Source organism: Triturus cristatus, chromosome 6 (assembly GCF_964204655.1).
Source record: "Triturus cristatus chromosome 6, aTriCri1.1, whole genome shotgun sequence".
Classification (NCBI taxonomy): domain Eukaryota; kingdom Metazoa; phylum Chordata; class Amphibia; order Caudata; family Salamandridae; genus Triturus; species Triturus cristatus.
In genome coordinates this window covers 1795808685-1795824670 of record NC_140589.1, presented here as the reverse complement: position 1 = coordinate 1795824670, position 15986 = coordinate 1795808685, and the positions used below count along the sequence as shown (strand labels likewise).

At 47.6% G+C, this 15986-nt stretch overlaps 1 protein-coding gene across 1 annotated transcript in view; it reads left to right on the top strand.

Annotated features, from left to right (window-relative positions):
- LOC146822022 (cysteine-rich venom protein-like) overlaps positions 1-15986 on the top strand; it is a 260678-nt gene that overhangs the window by 50619 nt on the left and 194073 nt on the right. The window contains exon 5 of the mRNA XM_085609412.1: positions 10670-10812. Within this exon, the coding sequence (XP_085465538.1) occupies positions 10670-10812 (143 nt within the window). The remainder of the gene's footprint in view (positions 1-10669; positions 10813-15986) is intronic.

The following is a 15986-nucleotide window of genomic DNA, read 5'->3' as shown; positions in this document are numbered from 1 at the left end:
TATGGAGGATTTTAAGCTGCACCAGCCGCAGGCGCGCCGGGATCGCGACCTCTTTGGGAGAGGAGACTGCATACTGCCAATCCTCATCATCTAATTCGAGGCCATCCCTAGTCCATTGATCGCGCAACCCTAGAAGAAGATCCGCCCGAACATTAATTAATTTCTTATAGATGAGAGAGATCGTACTCTCCGGCATATGGCCATCCAGAATACGGTCCTCCAACGGAGAGGACACAGGCACCGTCTCCCCCTCTACAAGGACTGACCGCAAGGCGTGACACACTTGAGCATATCGGAAGAACTCCGTGCTCCCTAGCTCATATTCCTTCTGCAGCTCCTCAAATGACTTCACCCTACCCTTAACCACAAGGTCTCCAACCCTGGATATACCGATTAGGTCCCATTTCTCAAACCCTGTTGTATGCCAAAGCTTTCCCAGAATATCGGAGTCAAACAACGGGGTGGCGAGGGTAAGCTTCCCCTTCCAGCCCAGTGAATCTGTCACCACCTTCCACACGTGCACGGCCACCCTGGTGGGCCCCGTAAGGGTTAAGTCCAACGACTTCGAGTACAGCGCTCTGTGGTAATTACCCCCGCGCAGCAGCCACCGGTCCATGGCATAGCCGGGGCTCAGCGCCGGACCATAGACACCATGATTAATCGCGCTCAACTGAGTGGCCCAATAATAACGTCGAATGTCTGGAAGCGCGATACCCCCGTCGTACCACGGAAGCGTCAACTTAGCAATCGCTATGCGCGGTCGCCCTTCCCACAGTAGCGTGCGCTGGAGGCTTTCGACCTCTCGGAAATAACTGGCCGGGACCAATTCAAGGGTATCCTGCAAGGCATAGAGGAAACGGGGAAGGGACATCATTTTGAACAGAGCGGCGCGACCAAGGAGGGATAACGGCAACCGCCGCCAGCTCGCCACGTCCCGCCGCAAACGTGCCAAGGGAGGGAGCAAGTTTTTCTTGTATCGTAAAGCGGGGTCAGTGGAAATATAGATACCTAAGTACAAAAAGCCCTGCCGGGCGATCTGGATCGAGCAGTTTCGCGGGACAGGCGGGACATCACCACACAGGGAATACAAGTATGACTTCTCCCAGTTAATAACAAGACCAGAGTTCCTACCGAACGAAGTCAAGACGTCACAAACCACTATGAGAGATTTCTTAGGCGAGGTGAGGTATAACAGAATATCGTCGGCGTAAAGCGAAATACGGTCCTCGTGGTCGGGTGACCATCGAATCTCACGTATATCCGGGTGCCATCGTATCCACGCCGCCAGCGGTTCAAGAGCAAGGGCGAACAACAACGGCGACAGGGGACAGCCCTCCCGAGCTCGAACGGTGTCGACACCCGCCCGTTCACCACTACGCTAGCAAGGGGCCCCTCGTAAAGCAACCGCACCCAGCCTACAAAGCCAGGCCCGAAGCCGAACTTGGCTAGCACAGCCCACAAGTATGCCCACTCCACCGTGTCGAAAGCCATTGTGGCATCGAGAGCCGCCACAATGGCCGGCTCTCGCATCGTGCCCGTCCTAGCAATCACTCCATGAAGGCGTCTGAGATTCAGTGCAGTGTTACGGTGCGGGATAAAGCCCGACTGGTCCGGGTGGATCAAATCTCCAAGCACCCGGACCAGGCGGTTGGCAAGGATCTTGGCAAGGATTTTTGGCTCAGCGTTGAGAAGTGATATCGGCCGATAGGAACCACACTTATCCCGGGGCTTACCGTCTTTATGTATTACCACAATCGTAGCCAGCCGTTGATCGAGCGGAAGAAACCCATTCTCCCGCGCCTCCACGAACATGGCGCGCAGGTGAGGAGCCAACTTATCCGGACGGAGCTTATACAACTCAATCGGCAACCCATTTGGGCCCGAGGCCTTACCCGAGCGCAACGCACGGATAGCACACGCCACTTCGTCAACAGTTATATCTCCATCGAGGTCATCCCTATCTATGGCAGAAAGGCAGGGAAGAGCAATATCACGCAGAAGGTTGCACGAGTCCTCAGTCGGCCTATCCGAAACCGAGAAACACTGGACTATACCATCGGGGTCAGTGACAACCTCTCCCCCATCCATGGACAACTCCGGCACCACTCGATTAACACGCTCCTTTTTATCCAACCACGCCAACAGTTTCCCGGCCTTATCACCAACATCGTACAATCGACCCTGCTGCTCCCTACTGAGGGTCTTGGCAGCGTTCATCACCAGATCCCTGTATTCCAATTGCTTCAAGCTCAAATTATGCAGTGTAGCCGCCGCAACCTCCTCCTCCAAGGCCACGTCTAACGCCGCAATCTCGTCCTCAACTTGTGTCACCTCGGCGTCTCTCCGCCGCTTGGCGGCCACTACCAAGGAGAGGGCCTCCCCTCTCAATACGGTCTTAAACGCTTCCCACAAGGACACCGTCGATTCAACTGAACCCTGATTATCCTTAAAGTAGTGATCAACTGCCTTCAGCAACGCACTGCGCAACTTGGGGTCACGAAAGTACCAGGGGTTAATGGGAGCCACCCTGCCCCCCGCTACCCGGCCAATATCCAGACGGGCCCACACCGGCGAGTGATCGGAGATACCCCGTGCCATGTGCCTAGCCTCAGATACCAGTGAGGCGTGTGCAGCCAGGGTGAGCAAGTAATCAATCCGGGAGAGACTGCCATGGGCCCCGGAGTGGAAGGTATATTGTCTCTGGGTGGGGTGTCGTAGCCTCCAACAGTCTACCAGGCCAAAAGTATCTATAAAGTCGGGAAGCCACTTCTGAGCCCCCCTGGTGTCCCTGGGCGGGTACCTATCGAACAATCCAGATCCAACCGCATTGAAGTCCCCACCCACCACCAGCATCCCTTCAGGGAGTTCCAACAAGGCCTTGCCCAGATCAGCAAACGTGGAGGCCTGCAAGGCAGGAGGGACATAAACAGAAACCAATACCAACGTTCTGCCCTCCCACCTCCCCGCCACAGCCACAAAGCGCCCCCTATCATCAGCAATGGTGGAGTCAACCTCGAATGGTAGGGAAGCTCTAACAAGTATGCCCGCACCCCTGGAGCCCGAGGAGAACCCCGAGTGAGCAACGAATTTATAACCCTTTCTATTAAGTGCATAACACGTATTCCCTATAAGGTGGGCCTCCTGCAGGAGGACCACATCTGGTGAGGTCCGTTTCAAGAATTGTAGTACTATCCCCCGTTTTATACGATCCCCTAAGCCATTAACATTCCAGCTAATTATGTTTAAGCCCCTACCCCCCATCCCCGAACATGAAGAGACCTCCACCCTCCCGGAGAACCACAATCGGACAATACGGACAACAATTACTACGCCTTGCAAGAAAAAAAACCCCCAACAACAACCCCAACATCCCAAATCCCCCCCCCTCCTTGCACCCCTGCATCAGCTTGCGAAGCCCCCCCAACTTGCAGTGTGCCTGTCGCCCTACCAAAAACAAATCCACAAATGTACCCCAAGGGAGGAAAGAGCTCCCATCTTCCCCCCGCTGCCCTCCCATTACTGCAGTAGGGTGCTAGTCACTGTCTGAGATTGAGTCAAAACAGACCGACACCGGGGGTGTCACTCCTGTCCATCCCAGTCGCCTTCCGCTCCAACCACATGGTCCCCGCCGGGCTGTCGCCGAGGGAGCGCATCCAACCAGTCCCCTGCCATGTCCGGCGATTCGAAAAAGAAAGTCCGATCCTCATACACCACACGTAGCCTGGCGGGGAAAAGCATGGCATATTTCAGGTCCATCTCCCGAAGCCGCCTCTTCACCCCCAGGAAACTCTGCCTTTGCTTCTGCACCATCTGGGTAAAGTCAGGATAAAATCTCACAGAGGCATTCTGAAAAGGCACCGGGCCTTTCACCCTTGATGCTTGCATTATAGCATCTCGGTCCCGAAAGTGAAAGATCCGGGCGACAATCGGTCGCGGGGGGGCTCCCACCTTAGGCCTCCCGCCAGGCACTCGGTGAGCCCGCTCAACCGCAAAAAACCTGCCGAGGCCCTTAGGCGCAAGATGGTTCACCACCAAGTCCTCGACGAGTAAGTCCACGGAGAGCTCCTCCGAAGTTTCCGGGACCCCAATAAGGCGCACATTGTTGCGCCGGGCCCGACCTTCAAAGTCCTCGAGCCCTCGGGCGAAGAGGTCATTCGCGGTCCGTAACTTGCGAACCTCAACCTGGAGTTCCGAGACCTCGTCCGCGAGGCCAGTGGTCTTGAGATCCAGGGACTTGACCCGCTCATTGGTTTTGCCCAGGTCCGCACGAATCAAGTTGACATCAACCAAAATCATGTCCACCTTGTGCGCCAGGGTCTCGAACTGTCGCCCAATCGATGATTGCATCCCCTCAATCGCCCCCTTGATATCCTGCAATGATAGCTCCGAGGCTGGGGATGGATCGGCGTTCTGCACCTCCAGCGACTTTCCCGATCCACCAGGCGACCCCTTCTGCTGGGCATAGCGATCCATATTGTTGGATTGGGTATAGCCTCCCCGCCTGGTAGCCTTAGGCTTCGGCTTGTCCCCCTCCAGTTTGGCCGACATCTCGAACAGCAGGGCGGTCAGTTACAAAAAGACGTCCCTCGCACAGCCAGAGGAGACAGGGTCAACCAAAACCTCCACAGCCAGCCAGGGTCGAGTGTAGGTCCTCCAGATATCAGGGGATCGGCACGAAGCACTCCCGGGCCAGAGCAAACAAAGGGCGAGAAAGCGAAAGCGAAAGTGCAGCGGCACCCGTCCGCCAGTTCACACCTCCCAAGGCCGCTGTTGTTCAATTAGTGGCCGGGCATCCTGCCAACGCGAGCCCCTGGCATCCTTCGGAGGTAGGCCGCAATCTTCCGCCATGCACAACTTCGGTTCCCGGTGGGCGATCTTAGCCCGGACAACGTCAATCGCCCCAGCTGTGACTCATCTGCAGGATTCCGTGCATGAAAAACAGGATTTAGGACAGGATAATTGCCGGAGGGCGCGAGGGTCGCGGGAGCTCAAGGCTCACGCGGCCATCTTGGTCAAGCGCTAGGCTCCTCCCCCATTTTAAGTAACTTTTGAACCATTTCGGCTATAACCAATTTTTTGGTTAAAATCTGCAGATGGTCCTATGATGATCTAAGTGTGTGGAGAGACTTGATAGGTGCTTCATTGTACTCTCCTGAAAATCTGCCACAATAAGATGCCACATTTTCTAAACTGTATTGAGAAGTATATTGCTTGTAGACTTAGGCCCTGAATACAAATAGCACCTATCACAAGTTTGTAAGGAATAACAGCTGATTTTGAGGTTTCACACACCAAAATCTGCATGGTACAGTAAATACCATATGGTTGTCCCCTGTTCAATTCTGAAATTGAATAAAGGTATTAACACATCCGATAATGGAGATGTACACATGTTTTCCATTGCTCTCTTGAGCTATGGTGGTAGTGAGAAAATCCATGGAAAAGGAGGTCATGGGGGGCGCCAACAAACATTGTGACACAGGGCGCCAACAGCGCCCTGTAATGATGCCATATGGTACACTGCTAAAGCTGTCTATTGCCACATAACAAAAAAAACCTGCAGTGAAAAAAACGAATTTTCTGAGGAACATACGAGTTTTAAAACTATGGTACAACCCAAAGACTGAAATAAATGGCACAGGTTGCAGAAGTGTGACGTTGGGACTGTACAGAGGGCCCTTTTTAGGTCTCGCTGAGCCCAGCGCATGCGCTGGCTCGGAGAGACATTTTGTATGTGAGTTTTCAAAGTGCTGCTGGCTGGCCTAGCGCTTGCGTTCACGCGAGCGTGCATGCGACCGCTAGCCTTCAGCATCACTTTGAAAACTCGTGCGTCATCGCGATCACTTTCGCTTTCAGAGCGATCGCGATGACGCACGCTTTCAATCCTTGTTTTGATGATTTCAATAGTTGCCACTGGCTACCAGGCACTTAGCACCAAGTACCGAAACATCGCTCAAAGCAGGACGTCTTTTTAGAAGGTCTTTGGACTATTTGCATATTGCCGATATTAGAGATTCATTATTCTATCCACATAATTGCTGAGGAGGAACAACTATCTTTACACTGTTATGTGCTTTTTAAACCGAGGGTGGTTCAATATCCTAGTTTGAATGCTTTCGGCAGTCAACTTGTTTTCCTACGCAGTGACGAGGGACGGCTCGCGAGTACACCATACGAAGGGCAGGATCTCGTATGGATTGAAATGCTAACAACTACTTGCTCCTTTTCCCTCTGCCTAGCCTTCGTTTACTCGTAGCTCAGTGGTGCATTCAGTACTTGGTAACTCCACCGTGTCAGTCTTTTGTATTGGTGGAGCTATCCACCAACGCATGATTCTTCAGATTCGTTGCAACACAGCAAATGGCTGCGCTGAGTTTGGCTTGACGAGAGTTTTATAAATAGCGATGTATGGCAGATTTTTGCAAGTGTTCGCCCTTTATTTTTCCCGGCATGTCCCTTCTCTGTTTAAGGTAAATACGTAATTTTCCTTTTAAATTGCAGTTCATCCTGCGGAGTGTCGTTAAAATGTCCTGGTTCAACTTTTTCTCTTTCCAGCTCCCCAATGAATTCTCAACTCTCCATGTTCTATGTTCCCCTTCCGCATATTGCGGCTAATCTTCGAGTCCTAGTGGTTAAACGCACTCTGCCGCCACTAGAGGCCTGCTTGAATTGTCTAGGCCAGTATCAGTATTTCACCAATTATGATGATTTCTAAAGGACTAAGAAACCTTCTGATTTAGGTTTAAGTTTTACACAGTAGAGTCCTGATAAATATAAGATTGTGATGCTTTTGAATCACTTTGTTTTGACTTACTTTTGACATCTGTGAGACCTAATTGAGTGCATGTACCTTACATGTATTTTCAAATGGCTGAAACATACCGTCGAACACTATCTCAAGCGTAGGAGGATACGATCAGTAACGTAAAACACACCTTTTGTTAATCGTTAGTTACAAACTATTCATCCTTTATAAAGATTGAAAAAAATATTGTCATACATTTTGTTTTCTAGACTGGTGGCTATTGTGTAACGGCAGTGAAATACACACTTCAGTGTTTTCAACGCTTCTCCAGTCTCCCTTCCTCCTACATGTCCTAAGTAAAAGGGATACTGTGGTGCCAAAGAGGCCGATAAAGGGGACGCAGTCTTCATACAGAGTAATCTGATGGTCGGTCTGTCGTGTTACGGACAGGATTACTGTAATTTACTTTCCCTGCCCTATTTCGTCATGCAAGGTATGGCAGAAACGGGTTCGCACATTTTTAATCGTGCCCCCTGCGCAGGAGATAAGCACCCAATGTACCAGGCCCAATTACGTTTTGTTCAGAAAAAGCAAACTCCCACTTTGGGATCTTGTTTTTTTCTGAACAAAAGAAGTGTGCAGTGCGTCCTCTTTAAGCCTGGTGCCACCTCTGCAGACTTCGGTGCTGTGATGGAAGTTGTCGCGGTGGTGGCGCTCTTCACATTAGAGAGATCCCCACCAGGAATCTCGCAGGTATCTCGAAGAACATCGAGAATCCCTCTGCCAAGGTAATGTTGCCATGGCTCCCACTATAAAGCTGGCATCCAAGCACTTGCTTCCGCCCCAAGGGCAAAATGACTAACAAATTGAGTAATATGATTTTTAGACATTTGGAAATCACCATAGTTTTGGCTCGCTCCTCTTGTCTTTGGGGAGATTATTTTGGATAACTATGTCTAATACAGCCATGGACTTGCCTTCAGTGTTAACTCTTTTAAAAGGGTGCACAAGAATAAGATGATGTAACTATCTTACATTCATAACAAGTGATGCAATTTTGAGGTGTCGCTTACAGACAGCTTTTAGCTGGCTCTTTGAGGAAAGACCTCTTTTACAGTATACCAACAATTTACAAGGGATTTACAGCTAACCTATTGCTTACCATTGGTTCGCTCCCTTGTCCCTCAGATGTTCTTGCTTCTTGTTCACTTACTTTCCTTTCTCTTCTGTCTTTATCTCTCCCCTTCAGCATAGCTTCTTTACCATCCTTTGGACTGACTGACCACTTCTAATGAAGGAACTACTTTTGTCTTTTTGCTTAAACTCTCCATTAAAGTGCATGTGTTTTCCAGCTCACTTACTTGTTTTCTGTGCCCCCATGCCTGCAAACCCACCCTGCACTTGTTGTGTTGTCCCACCTACTTGCTTCCTCCCTCCTGTCAGATCCAAAGTTGAATCTGTAGATCCGAAAGAATCTGATTGGCTGGTCACAACATAAGAAGCATATGATGACGCCACCATTACAGGACTACATTTCTGAGTCCTGACACAAATTTTTAAAGAGCACAGAAGGGGGCAGGGTGAGCACACCCTTACCCACAAGCTCTTCTGTGGAGGCTCACACAGGGCTCCTGTCTTGATTTTAAAATTTAAAAAAAAAAAAATTCTCACAAGATTTGCTGTCCCAGTGCATGGACGGTGGGTCTCAGCACAACCCTCCTGTGTGGATTCGTTGATCAACTTTGGATTTGAGGATCTGCAGATTATTCTTGAATCCATAAATAAACAAACATTGCAATAGGTCTCGTATTTGCGAGAGTTTGAGCTATTGGCACTGTAAATGACAATGCCTTTTATTTATGTGTTGGTTTTCAAAACATAAATAAAAAGCATTGTCATTTGCAATACCAATAGCTTAAACTCTCGCAAATGCGAGACCCATTGCATTGCAAATGCTTGTGTTTTATTGTGGTGTGGGAGCTTCAAAAATGACCCCGCCCCCTCACATTGGCCTCAACACTTGCGGCCCTCGTGTGTTTCTGTTATATTGCTGAAAGCTTTAGGACGGGACTCCTGCCTGTCCCTGCAAACCGCTGAAAATTACAGGGCGGTTGCTCTGTAGGGTCTGAGGTGCTGGGATCTCGTGTCTGATGCCCTCTTATTTTTGCTCTCAATTATAGTTAATAACAAAGTGCTCTCTAAAAAGCCTGCATGCGTTTTTAGGTCTGGCTGGGCAGCGCATATGGTGGCATATCTTATGTGATTAACAGAAAAGGTGACTTTGAAAAGCACTAAGGAGAGAGAGGCTGTGGCACAACCCAAATGTTGGTTAACTTGAGTACTGCATTTGATTGGGTAAAAGTTGAGTTCTTCCACAAAAGAGTGGTTGTACTGGGCTCCTATTTGCTTTTGGAGAGAGCCCCATCACCTAATTGGACTGTTAAGTTCAAACGTAATAAAGTGGCAGGATGCGCGGGTAAACCTTGGAGATAGAGCTGCTGCAGTCATTTCACTAGCTTTGGCTCCCCCTCTGCTGTATCTCAAATTGCTAGGTATGTGCGTCATCCCACTTCGTCAACCATGGCCTATGTATAAGCATGCACACAAGGCGCATGTCCATGTGCAAGCACGCACATAGGGTGCACCCATGCACCTGGAGAGGGACAATCAGGAGCTGGGTGCGTGAATTGGGCAAGGGTGTAGGAGTGACCAGAAAGTGGTTGGGTGGCCCATGCCCTTCCAAACCGCCACGAGGATATAGCTGGGAGTGGCTCGTAGAAGCCGGATGGCCCACACTCCTCCCTTTGGCCTCACTGAAGTGTCCGGCAGCCGCCTCCCAGTGCAGGCCGCGATTGCAAGTGAGGCCACAGCAGAGGCCAGAGCCGTCCACACTGGCTGGTTTGTGATCTTCACTTCACAGAAGCAGGAACAGCACACCCAAGAGCTCCAGCAATGGTGAAAGAAAGCTGAGGGGGCTGCATGAGGTAGTGTGCCTCCTCTCACACAAGATCTGAGGGAGTAAAGAAGTGTCAGGCAGCAGAATACCTCCTCTCCCTGGAGAGCAAGATGTGTTTACCTGTGTTCTCAGCAACCCTCCCACTACTTTCAGTGTGCTTGTGCATGGCAGCTTCCCTTCGTCTCCCGCTAGGAACTTTTTTTAAAATAAAGGAGTGAGTGCCTGGCCGAAGAAGAAGGGAGCTCTTTCATTTAAATGCTGGGTTTCGTAAAATGTGTGTCAGCCTACATATCCCCTGACAGAGTCTGTAATGTCTTAGTGCCTTCAGTCCTTCGCAGGTCCTGTATTCTGACTGACGCTTGTTCTCTGATGGCGCGAAAGAGGGGCCTGAGGCAGGTCGTGGAGCGACACAATCCCAGCTTGGTTGGCCTCTCTATTATTGCATGTGACCCTCTGCGGTGTCTATACTCAAGGATGCATTCCCATGTTTACCGTCAGAGGAAGTGCAAGTGCATTGACAAAGCCAATAGGTCTGCAACGGTTGATGTTGTTGCACCAAGGATATTGTACTGCATAACTAAATACTTATAAGGTCCCAAAAGCGAGACCTATTGGCTATGCCAATGCTTGTTCCTGTTTCCCATGAGTGCTATATATGGCCATCCCAGTGCTTAACAATTTTAAGCCGTTTCTTCGTAGTTAGGACCCTTATATTTTATTCTTTTTAGCAAGGTACACTCAGGCCCAAGAGTCTTGCAAAAGACGACGGACAAAAGAATATATGTTCACTTACTTTTCATAATTAAACGTGATTGTTTGCGTTGAACTTTGCCTCGCACTTCTGTTCTGTGTACCTGAATAATGTGTTTTTCTTTTATTCGATGACTATAAATTTGTGAGTGAAAAATTTTACACAGAGAGTAAGGAATCAAGATTTTGTTTTTTGATGAATATGTTCATGTTTTTAGCATGTGCCTGTGGGGAAAACCTTGCTACGACAACTGGCCCCATGTCATGGGACAAAGTTATCCAGCTGTGGGACAACGAGAAATACGACTTCAACTATGCCATAGGCCCCACATCAACCAAGCAGTATTTACATTACACGCAGGTATGCAAAGACTTTGAGCTGTTTATTTCTTTTATGGACTATCTTTTGCCCGTTAGTTGCTTAAAAAATAACATGTGCCGCAGTTTGTAAAGAATAAATACTTTATTTCCAAAGAATGCACATACAGTATTGCGAAATAATTTTGTAGCATTACCTATTGTATTGCAGCATGTATTTTGTATATCTTTGTTAGCATGTACAACTGCTACCCAAAAATATCTATCTATCTATCTATCTATCTATCTATCTATCTGTCTGTCTGTCTGTCTGTCTGTCTGTCTGCCTGCCTGCCTGCCTGCCTGCCTGCCTGCCTGCCTGCCTGTCTGTCTGTCTGTCTGTCTGTCTGTCTGTCTGTCTGTCTCTCTATCTATCTATCTATCTATCTATCTATCTATCTATCTATCTATCTATCTATCTATCTATCTATCTATCTATCTATCTATCTATCTATCTATCTATCTATCTATCTATCTATCTATCTATCTATCTATCTATCTATCTATCTATCTATCTATCTATCTATCTCTCCCTGACCCCTCAACCTTGAGGGTGTCCCAAGCTCTCAAGACCAAATTGAAAAAAAACATATTTTTTGGGTTGCTGGGATACCACGGGACTCTCATGGTAGCCAGCATTACCTCACTTAACCCACTAGATTCCTGCCGGAGCACAAGGCCCCACTTTGGGTCCGCAAGAGTCCCACACTGGGTCTCGCAAGAGTCCCGCGCTGTGTCCCCCAAGAGTCCTGCTGGAGCAGAAAAGCATTTAAAACAAAGGCAGTGCACGGTGGGGGGGCTGGCTGCCAGTGGTGGTAAAGCGCAGGCACGGTGGCAAACGTTATGACACGCACGCAGCAAGGCTGGCTTAGTTACGTATGTGAATAAATATTACTTTACATTTTTTTTAAAACAAAAAACTGTACAGTCACTAAAAAAAACAAAGGTTAAAGTAACATTATAGTTAGGTATGGTTATACCTTCTTACTTTACATTAAAATAAACCTTTGAAATTTCTTGGAAAAACCAAAGGCTAAATTGACGTTATATGAAGGGTGAAACTATAAGTTCAGTCATTAACATTTATACTAGAAAAACACAGACATTCACCACTTATAGTTAGCTGAAGTAACTATATCGCGCACCCTCGCCATGCACTGCTTATGATCCCACATATTACTTCAATCATGATGTCTTATGATATCATTGATATGGTCACTGATGACATGTGAAATGACAATTTATGACAATACTGTGCTTGGTGAGGGCTTGAGGTATAGTTACTTCAGTTAACTATAACTGATGAATTTCTGTGCTTTTTGTGCTTTTTCAGTAATATAGATAAATAAGTGTATATATGTAAATAATTTATGTCCATGTGGCTGCACTCAAAAGAGGACTGGCACTCAACAGTAGCCTTCAGCTTTGAGTTTCAAGTGAAACTAGACTCTACAGTCCTCCTAGTACATGTATATATATATATATATATATATTCACTGAAAAAACCATAGGTTTCACACATGTTATAGTTAGCTGTACATTTTACTGATAAAAAACCAATGAAATTCCCCCGTTATAGTTACTGTAGGCAACTATAACTCACGCGACCGTAATCCTCTGCTGATGCTAATACTGTATTTAGACACTTATTTGCCCATGTCTTCTTCCATTAAATTTTAGCTATACATATATTACAAATATTTTTTTTTCATAAAGACACATATGTCATCAGCAGAGGATTACGGTCGCGTGAGTTATAGTTGCCTACAGTAACTATAACGGGGGAATTTCATTGGTTTTTTATCAGTAAAATGTATAGCTAACTATAACATGTGTGAAACCTATGGTTTTTTCAGTGAATTTGCAAGATTTTTTAAATGCTAATTCCTAACTATAACGTGTGTGAAACCTATGTTTTTTTCAGTGAATTTGTACGGTTTTTTAAATGCTAACTTACTTTACGCCATTCGTGGCGTGCGCGCCCAGTTAATGCAGTTCGTTCCGTGCGCGCACGGTGCGCGAAGCGCACCGTGCGCGCACAGTGAGCCCCCACTTTACGCAGTTAGTGCCATGCACGCACGGTGGTCATGCGGTGCGCTGCGCGCACCGCGTGCCCACATTATGCGGGATGGGCCATGTACGCACGATGCGCTTCGCGCACCGTGCGCACATGGAGGACATATTATGCGCATCGTTGTGAAATGTTTTGTTTATTATTTTCATTTGTTAGATATGCAATGCACAAATGGTGCCCTTCGGGCACCATTTACACATGGGGTGGGGAGAGTGTGGATAATTTTTTTTTTTAACCAATTTTTACCGTACGCGTACGGTAAGCGTAATCGGCGATTTTTCGAAAAAAAAATAAAAAAAATTTTTTGGCCTTGGGGGTTGTTTGGGGGCCTGTATATCACTGCTGGGTGAATATTATCTCAATAAACTGCCCCTTTACACATTTTTGGGCTTCATTTATGCTGCCCCACTCAGAGTGCGAGAGAGAAAATGGCGGCCGCCGCTTCCTGGTTTCGGCCGATTCGAATGTTTACTAAGATCTAAGAGCCAATCAGAATCGCGCTCGTGCACGTCACCGTACGCGTACGGTAAGCGCACCGTAAGCGCACCGTAAGCTGGCTCAGATATATATATTGATTTAAAGGCTATTTTCTCAGAATCTACTGAACAGATTTACACCAAACCTACAAAAGGCACTTCCTTGACCTGAGGACTACCTCTCTGCCAAATTTCAAGTAATTCTGTTCAGCCGTTCGGGCTGTAGCTCTGTCTAAAGGTCCTATGGAAAAATGCATGGGAAAAACGCGTTTTGGGACCCCCCTTTTATCTCAGCCCCCGCTTGACGAATCCCCCCGACCCGAGACTTTCAGGGTGGGAGCGGAGCGTAGCGCCCCACCTATTTTGAAAAATTTGCGAGGATTCGTCGACCGGCGCAAAAGTTATTCAAAATAGAATGTTGCGGATTTCCTATGGAAACGTGGTCCTAACTATAACTACCTACTGGCGACCGCCAGTAGGTAATATATATATATATATATATATATATATATATATATATATATATATATATATATATATATATATATATATACACACACACACACACACACAGTTTTGGGGCTGCATTTTGCAGCGGTCCCGGTCGGGCTCTGGAAGCCCAATATATCACCTACTATGTCTCCAACCTTGATTGGTTGAGAGGCAGGACACACAAATAATCTATTCAAGCATCCTGTTAATGTCCGGTGTTTCCTTATCAGTGGAGACGTAGTAGATGATATATATACTTCACCATCAATATATATATATATATAAATATCTATATATCTATATATCCAACCTCAAAAGTAGCCTGCAATGAGGGGCCCACGACAGGTAAGTAACTGTAGCCAACTTCATTTAATGGAGAAATACATCGCAAGCAGTGGAAAAGAACTTTGCTTGATCCTCAAGTCCTGGCCGACGCGTTTCGTGCAAAGCACTTCATCAAGGGCTGCGGGCTTTTTGAAATGAGTTCAGTCACGGCTCTTTTCGCAGCACCACCTCAAATATTCTCTCCCCGCCCTGATGGGCGTGTCAACCCGCATGGCTTGCTGGGCATTGTAGTGCTGTTGTCTTCCTCAAGTGAGTCGCCATGACTGGACCCAAAATCTAACTATAATCCACAGTGGGCAGCGTTGTATCATCTTCCAGCTTGTTCCGCACATCAAGATTCTCCATTGGGCATACCTGTTCCCAATGCCGTCACGCCGTTTGGCGCAACAGCGGGTCTGTACTCCGGTACAGCGGGACCTTCCTCGCGACTCAGGCTGCGCCGCACATATCCAACCTCAAAAGTTGCCTGCAATGAGGGGCCCACAACAGGTAAGTAACTGTAGCCAACTTCATTTAATGGAGAAATACATCGCAAGCAGTGGAAAAGAACTTCGCTTGATCATCAAGTCCTGGCCGACGCGTTTCGTGCAAAGCACTTCATCAAGGGCTGCGGGCTTTTGAAATGAGTTCAGTCACGGCTCTTTTCGCAGCACCACCTCAAATATTCTCTCCCCGCCCTGATGGGCGTGTCAACCCGCATGGCTTGCTGGGCATTGTAGTGCTGTTGTCTTCCTCAAGTGAGTCGCCATGACTGGACCCAAAATCGAACTATAATCCACAGTGGGCAGCGTTGTATCATCTCCCAGCTTGTTCCGCACATCAAGATTCTCCATTTTGCATACCTGTTCCCAATGCCGTCACGCCGTTTGGCGCAACAGCGGGTCTGTACTCCGGAACAGCGGGACCTTCCTCGTGACTCAGGCTGCGCCGCACATATCCAACCTCAAAAGTTGCCTGCAATGAGAGGCCCACGACAGGTAAGTAACTGTAGCCAACTTCATTTAATGGAGAAATACATCGCAAGCAGTGGAAAAGAACTTCGCTTGATCATCAAGTCCTGGCCGACGCGTTTCGTGCAAAGCACTTCATCAAGGGCTGCGGGCTTTTTGAAATGAGTTCAGTCACGGCTCTTTTCGCAGCACCACCTCAAATATTCTCTCCCCGCCCTGATGGGCGTGTCAACCCGCATGGCTTGCTGGGCATTGTAGTGCTGCTGTCTTCCTCAAGTGAGTCGCCATGACTGGACCCAAAATCTAACTATAATCCAAAGTGGGCAGCGTTGTATCATCTCCCAGCTTGTTCCGCACATCAAGATTCTCCATTGGGCATACCTGTTCCCAATGTATTTCTCCATTAAATGAAGTTGGCTACAGTTACTTACCTGTCGTGGGCCCCTCATTGCAGGCAACTTTTGAGGTTGGATATATATATATATTCACTTAAAAAAACATAGGTTTCACACATGTTATAGTTAGCTGGACATTTCACTCGTAAAAAACCAATGAAATTCCCCCGTTATAGTTACTGCAGGCAACTATAACTCACGTGACCGCAATCCTCTGCTGATGACGTCAGATATTACATCACTGTATTTAGACACTTATTTACCCATGTCTTCTTCCATTAATCTTTAGCTATACATATATTACAAATATTTATTTTTCATAAAGACACATATGTCATCAGTGATGTAATATCTGACGTCATCAGCAGAGGATTGCGGTCACGTGAGTTATAGTTGCCTGCACTAACTATAACGGGGGAATTTCATTGTTTTTTTACGAGTGAAAT